Source organism: Heterodontus francisci, chromosome 34, assembly GCF_036365525.1.
Source record: "Heterodontus francisci isolate sHetFra1 chromosome 34, sHetFra1.hap1, whole genome shotgun sequence".
NCBI lineage: Eukaryota > Metazoa > Chordata > Chondrichthyes > Heterodontiformes > Heterodontidae > Heterodontus > Heterodontus francisci.
In genome coordinates this window covers 30,270,388-30,277,923 of record NC_090404.1, presented here as the reverse complement: position 1 = coordinate 30,277,923, position 7,536 = coordinate 30,270,388, and the positions used below count along the sequence as shown (strand labels likewise).

At 40.5% G+C, this 7,536-nt stretch overlaps 1 protein-coding gene across 1 annotated transcript; it reads left to right on the top strand.

Annotated features, from left to right (window-relative positions):
• Window positions 1-6,213: 6,213 nt before the first annotated feature.
• Window positions 6,214-7,047, top strand: LOC137348785 (probable G-protein coupled receptor 139). Its single transcript, XM_068014030.1, has one exon. The coding sequence runs from the start codon at window positions 6,214-6,216 to the stop codon at window positions 7,045-7,047; it is 834 nt and encodes a 277-aa protein (XP_067870131.1).
• The last annotated feature ends 489 nt before the right edge of the window (window positions 7,048-7,536 follow it).

The following is a 7,536-nucleotide window of genomic DNA, read 5'->3' as shown; positions in this document are numbered from 1 at the left end:
ATCAAGAGAAATGACCAAACTCCTTCACTTCATGCTCACATGTGAAGAGTGTAACAATGGACGTGTCTTGGTTGGTAACTGGCCAATCATTACTCATTGTCCTTCCTGTTCATTAAACCCATGTGACTTTGCGAATTTCCCCTCCCTTCCCCAGAATGACAAAGATATCAGGGAAGGACACAGCGATCGACTCGGATAGGGGCGATTAATCAAGGAAATTAAACATGGAATGAATGACATTGTTATGAAGCAATAAATGGCCCGCTGTTTACAGAATGAACCAGCCATTTCTAGGAGGAAATCAAATGTTTGACAGAAGCAAAATACTGCAGATGTTGGAAATCTGACATCAAAATAGTCAATGCTGGAAATAATCAGCAGGTCAGGCGGCATCTGTGGAGGGAGAAACAGAGTTAACCATTCAGGTCATTAATCTTTCATCAGAATAGGCACTGCAACAAACGAAAGATATGTTGGCCATGGAGGGAGTGCGACAAATATTCACTGAAATGATATCGTGGTTGCATTATGAGGATTGGTTGCATCGGCTAGATTTGCATTTCCTTGCATATAAAGGTCTAAGTGATGAACCAAATGCTTAAAGCATTTGATGGGACAAAATGGAGATAAACTATTTTCTCAGGCTGTGAGTTCAGAACAAAGGGACCTCGCCTTAAATTTAGAGCTCGAGCATGAGACATGTTGTCAGAAAGTACTTTTTCACAGAACGTCGTGCAAATATACACTTCAGCATCCCCCAAAAGGCGCTTGAAGCGAGTTCAACTGAACATTTTAAAGCTATAGGATATGGAACCAAGGTGGGTGAATGAAGTTGACATGACAATCTGCTGTGAAGGAACTGCATTTCGGAACAGGATAAAGTGATGAATGACTTCGAACTGTTACTATTTTCCGATGCAACGTCAAATATGACGGTATCCACAACAAATTCACACGTCATTCCCCAGTTAAATACCTTATCCTCTATAGTTGAAAAGAGTTAAAGCCATGCTCGACCGCATCTTCCTCGGGACAGGATCACAATCACTGCCATGTTAGCTGTAACAGAGAGAGAAAAGGCTAACAGAAAGCAAGAGATTGTATGCGTGTGAGTGAGCAAGAAAAGGACAGTTTTTGGTTCAAACCCAGCAAAATTAGCCGTTTTACAGGATTCTGTGTGAAATTCACAACTTTGATAAGTGATCTTGAGTTGGGCACTACTGCTTCAGCTACAGGCAAATGTTTCTGTATCTATATCAATCAAGCAGATTAAAAACAAGACAGATCAATGACATCAGAATGTAACATAATTTAATGAAGCATAATGGAAAGAAGGCATCGAAAACACCTGGACATCAAATAGACAGGAATCTGACATCAGCAACACGTCAGAAGACACAAAAGAGGATAAATAGCACAAAAACCGTGGAAAAGAGTGGGAACTAACAAGAGAGTAGGGCAAAAAACTTGCATTTGAAATAGGCTGTATCCCAATAAGGACCAAAATTGCCTCAACACTTCCTCAGGACTGCACTGTGTTATCAAGAAATGTAATCGGCTTTGTCATATAGGAGGAATTGAACTTCAAACCTTTAGACTCATTAGAGATGACATCAGATCAATGGCCTCACTCACTGTGGAGAAAAGTGTGAAGACAGAAACACTGGAGCACACTGTCAGGTTCCAGGAGCAGAAGAAACACTTGGACTCAGCAGCAGTCACTCTAGAACAGTCAGCAGCAGCTAATATGGAAGATGAGAGCTGGGGTGGAACATTGAGAGTTAGTGACTGAGAGCAGAACTCTGTGAATTTAGGATAAGTGCAGGCCACTCTGAATGGGGAGGGTGAACAGCCAGAGGCCATTGTCCATATTGGTACCAATGACGTAGGTTGAAAGAGGGACGACAGTGTTTAATCTGATTTGGGGAGCGAAGAATGAGACTGGCAAGCAGAACCTCAAGGGAATCAGAGTCATTGAATATTTTTAAGGCAGAGGTAGATAGATTCTTGATAAACAAGGGGGTGAAAGGTTATCAGGGGTAGTTGGAAATGTGGAGTAATCAATTCAGCCATGTACTTATTGAATGGTGGAGCAGGCTCGAGGGGTCGAGTAGCCTATTCCTGGTCCTAATTCGTATGTTTATATGTTCGAAGACAGAGTAATGGCAAACCAGCAATAGATGCTTTAACCTATGAGCATTATTAAGACGTGGTTGCATGGTGACCATGGTTAGGTAATACGTATTCCAGGGTACTTGGTATTTCGCAAAGACAGATAAAATGAAAAATGAGTTAATTAGCCCTGATAATAAAGGACCACGTCAGGGCATAGTTAGGAAGGATCTTGGCTCAAAGAGTGGGACATAAAATCAGTATGCGGAGAGTTACAAAATAGCTTGGAGAAGCTAAGACATGTGAGAGGAATTTGCAGGCGTCCTAGTAGCAGATATACTGTTGGATATGATATTATTCTAAGGCAATTAGGATGGGCAACAAAAATGTCCGCCTTACCAGCGATGCACATGAAGAAATAAAAGGACTCTGTAACAATGGTTGATATTCAACAGCCAACACCTAACTGGACCAGCCATATAAATACTGTGGCTACAAGAGCAGGTCAGAGGCTGGGATTTCTGTGGCGAGTAACTCACCTCCTTTCTCCCCAAAACCTGTCCAGATTGAATGCAACCTCACCTAACTAGATCTCTACATACTAAATGTAAGCATGCTGAACTAGTCCTGTTCACACTGAATTACACAGTGCGACAATGACTGTTTCTGCAGTAAATGTATTGCTGAAGAACTTTACTTCTCCAAATTGAAAGTAATGTATAGTACCGGATCTACACACGCCAGCAATAACCGTGCTCATCTAGCCATCTGCATGTGAACATAAGCACGTTGACACCCTGAGCAAGATCACTTTGGCAATAACCGTGTTGATTGTAACTGTCCACATTCACTGGAACCGGTGGAACTGAAGCTGCCATCACTGAAAGTAACAGTACAAAACTGGAACCATCCACTCAGAATTTGAGTGTGTTGAACTGGAACTTTTGACACTGAATATTATCGTGCAGATCTGAACCAGTCCACCCTAGGTATCACCGTGCTAATTGTCCTTGTCTCTACCAAACGCAACTGCACTGAACTTGACCAGTCAATACCGAATGCAACAGTGTTGAATTGGACTTTTCAACACTGATAATTAGCGTGCAAAATTGGACCCGTGTACGTGGAATGTAACTGAGAAGAACACGTTATCAATGAAAGTAACTGTGCTGAACTAAACTTCTGTACCCTGAATATAACCGTGTTTAATCAAACCTGTGCACACAGATTGTGACCGGGTTCAACCTGACCTGATGACACTGCATATAACTGCGTCACCCTCCACCAGTCCACACGAATTTTAAATGCACCCAAATGAACATGTCTCCACTGCAGATAACAGTACTGAATTTGACCACGAATACCGAATGCAAGTGTGCTCAACTGAACGTTTCCACACAAAACGTTAGCATGCACAGGTGCACCTATGCACACTGAAAGTACCATGATGGTCTCGAGTGGTTCACACTGAATACAGTCAGCTGCGTTGAAGTGAATGCACCATTGAGAGGGATTTGGAGTCAGGTGCATGTGCTCTGGGATCACAGACTGGAGGTGTATACTGATCAGAAGTGAGGTCTTGACTGCAGGTTCCTTCAGGCCAAGAGTATCTCTGGTCAGTTATGCCTTGTGCTGAGGGCATTTAACTCAGCATTAAAGGGTTTATAACTGGGGATTCCTGTTGCACAAAGTTTACTTTCACCATTGCAACCAATCTTAAACTTTTCATTAACATAGCTGTAACTAGGTTCAGAGTGTATTCTCTGGGTATTTCACTTTACAGCTGTGCCAGTTTCCTTGAAAAATAGTTCATTCTATCAAAACAAAAACACGAGTCCAGCAGCAGCTGCACAAATCGGTTTAAATTAATATAATTAATGTAAACCACCAAACCATCTAATTATCTCCCTGGAGCCTGACATCAGGTACAAATATGTCAATTTTTCACAGTAGTTCAGGGCATACTCAGAGCTTCTGATAGAAATGCACTCAACAGCCAAAGGTCTGGTGTTTGCCATTTACTATCCCGTCCTTGCAGCTATTGGGATTCCAGGTAAAGTATTTTACTCAGATATTTGTTAGGGAAATCGTTGATTAGTTTTGTCACTGCTCTCATTTACCAATAGCGTGCCTCCATGTTTTGGATATCTTTTCTCCTCTTTAATAGGACATTTTCTCTACTCGAATGGGCCCCTCCAATTGTTATAAATTCTCCCCTTTTAACATATCATTTTTTCACTTTATATTAATTCTCCATTTTAATAACATAGTTTCTTCCTTTTACTGATAATTTGTCGTCAAAATGTATAACTTATTCCTTTTAGAAGTATCATTGCTCCCCATAACTGTCATAATTTCTTTGTATTTGCAGTGTAATTTTGCCCACTTTCCAATATCACTTTCCACTTTGGCGGCATAATTTCTGCTCTTCAGTGATAACACTTTAGCATTGACTGGTGTAATTTATTCTGCTTGAAAGTGTAACTTACTGCTTCTAACTGTATAATTTTACCCCTTTATTTGTGCCACTTCATGATGTAAATTTAGATATGCTCTGTTATTGACACTGTCAGTGTGTATGCATTACCGCACTGTTATACTGGTAGAAATGTAATTCTATCGTGTTATTGACACTCTTAATGTTGGTGAATTATCGCACTGTTATGCCAGTGTAAATGTAGTTATATTGTATTATTAACACTTTTACTGTGAGTGAATTATCACACAGTTATCACAGTGTAAATGCAGTTCTATACAGCTATTGAAAATGTTACTGTGGATGAATTATCACTATCCCCACAGTGTACACGGAGGTCTACTGTGTTAATGACATTGAAAGCGGCTGTCTGATTTTCACAAATGATTCAGAGATTGAAATTATTCAATAATTAAGTAATTCCTGACTGAATTTAATGATTGAATTTATTGATGGGACATTATTAGGAATCGAGTTATTAACAGAAATATAAGCAATGCAACAAGTGGACATTGTATGACTGAATCTGGATTTACCCTAAACCCAGAGGGCAGTGCTTCTGCTGTCAGTTTCAAACTCTAACTGCTTCAGCCAGCTCTCCTCTCAAAGGTTAGATACTGTGAACTGATTAGCAGTGAAGTTCGCTGAGTCTGAATGTTTCTTCTGTTCCAAGCCCCTGGTAATCCTCTGGATTGTTCCCGCCATCATTCTTTTCTCCATATTTTGTGGCCTCTCTCGTATCTGAGTCAAAGCATTTTAATTTCAATACCCACTATAGGACTAAGCTCATCATCTGTGCTGAAAGTGCAGTACTGAGGAGGTACTGCATTTTAGGAGGGACCGTTCCTTAAATGAGACGTGAAAATCTGCCACTTCCGCGAGCACTGTTCCACACAGAAATTCCCAGATGATTTATGGGAGAAGTGGTCGGAATTATCTCCGCGTCTTCAACAACATCCCCTCCGTAAAGTCAGAAAACACTAATTGTCCATTCAGTTCTCTCTATTTGTGGATCTTTTCGAACATTTTGACAGTCGAATTTCCCAAAAGTGAATCATTTTACAGTAATTCATCAGATCAGGGCCTTTTTGTTCCCCAGCAGGATATAATCCGCTCTAAATGCAAGTGTTTTCTAATTTACTGTTAATTTATATTTTTATTGTCAGTTGTTGTCTTATTTACCCTCTTAAATATCGTCCAGGAGATATTACTGAGGTTATTTTTCTTGTCTGTTTGATGTTCCCATTTTGGCTTCAATGGGTTTCTGACGCCTTTTTGCTCCCCATTATCTTTTATTATAAGATTTTACATTCCAATGATAATGACCAATCTTATTTTTAATTCAAATTATCTTAAACACAGAAACAAGTGACCGGAGGTTAAGCAGTCGTTTTCCACTCAGGATCAGGTTTCAAAGCTGTGAATTTCACACTGACTTCTGTAAAACAGCTGGGTTCGTCAGGAGTCAGACCAGTAATTTTTATGTTTTGGTTCGATAACACACATACACTCTCCCTCTTCCTCTGAGTCTCTCTGTCTCTATTACAGCTAACCTAGCAGTGATTGTGATCCTGGCCCGAGGAAGATGCGGTCTCTCCAGATGTATTACTTGCTACCTGATGTCCATGGCAGTGACGGATCTTCTGGTCGTTATCGCTGTTGTGATATTAAACCGGATCGTTGATATTTATTTCCCAGTCAGTTTCATGTTCATCACACCAGTATGCAGCCTCCGTTCTACCATAAGCTTTGCGATTCTGGACTGTTCTGTCTGGTTAACGGTCACTTTCACTTTTGATCGATTTATGGCCATTTGTTGCCAGAAGCTGAAAATAAAATATTGCACCAAAAGAATGGCGATGCAGGTTACAGGAACCGTGTCTACACTCAGCTGTTTAAAAAATACCTTCCGGTATTTTATCTATGAACCTTTGCATATAATTAACAATGTACCCTGGTTCTGCAGCATAAAACCAATATTTTATACGTCACCTGCATGGGTCACATATGATTCGATTCATCGCATTTTAACCCCTTGTCTCCCATTCATTCTGATTTTACTGCTCAATGCTCTGACTGTCAGACACATTCGAGTGGCCAGTAAAGGTCGCAGGAGACTCTGGGCTCACAGCAATGGGGAGACTCAGAGTGACCCAGAGATGGAGAAGCGGAGAAACTCCATTGTTTTACTCTTCTGCATCTCAGGCAGTTTCATCCTGTTATATTTTGTACTTCTTATAAATTTCCTTTATGTCCGAATCGCAAACCTTAAGTATTTCTCTGGTTCCAATTTCAATGAATCAAATTTTATTCTCCAGGAAGCCGGATATATGCTTCAGCTTTTGAGTTTCTGCATCAATCCGTTTATTTATGCAGGGACCCAGAGAAAATTCAGAGAGGAGTTAAAGAATGGAGTGAAATATTCACTAAGTCTAATTGTTAAATTGTTTGAGTGTTGAAAAAATACAATCCAACATGAACTGCACGTTATCTTACATGCATTGTTGTTCTTGTTCCTGTCACACACCGCCTCGACTCCCAGAAAAATAGTTACTCGCTTGGAGATCCTTACCCATTGCGTGAAACAAAGAATACATAAGCAGCACTGCATCACTGCACAATCCAGTGTTGCAGCATGCTCTCATTCAGTTTTCAGTTCTCTTCTCCATGCTGATTTATGCTTGGTACATTCCCTTCAACACGGAGGGCCCAGCTGTATCCTTACATTCATATGGGTGGCAGAGAGTCCGACCTCTGATCTGTTATATTTAGCAATTTTAAGTGTTCAATGAAGGGACATCAATATCCCTGCTGGGAGTGATTTGTTTTTAAGGGTAGAATAGGCTCTGAAATGGAAACGAGTAATGCCCCATGCATTATTCTCCAATCCATGCAGCACTACAGCTGCAATCTTGTGCCCATAAACGTAGGAACAGAGGAAATACTCG

Bases quoted from the DNA above. Each gene is read 5' to 3' on its own strand.
- LOC137348785 (XM_068014030.1), top strand. From the start codon at position 6,214: ATGGCAGTGACGGATCTTCTGGTCGTTATCGCTGTTGTGATATTAAAC.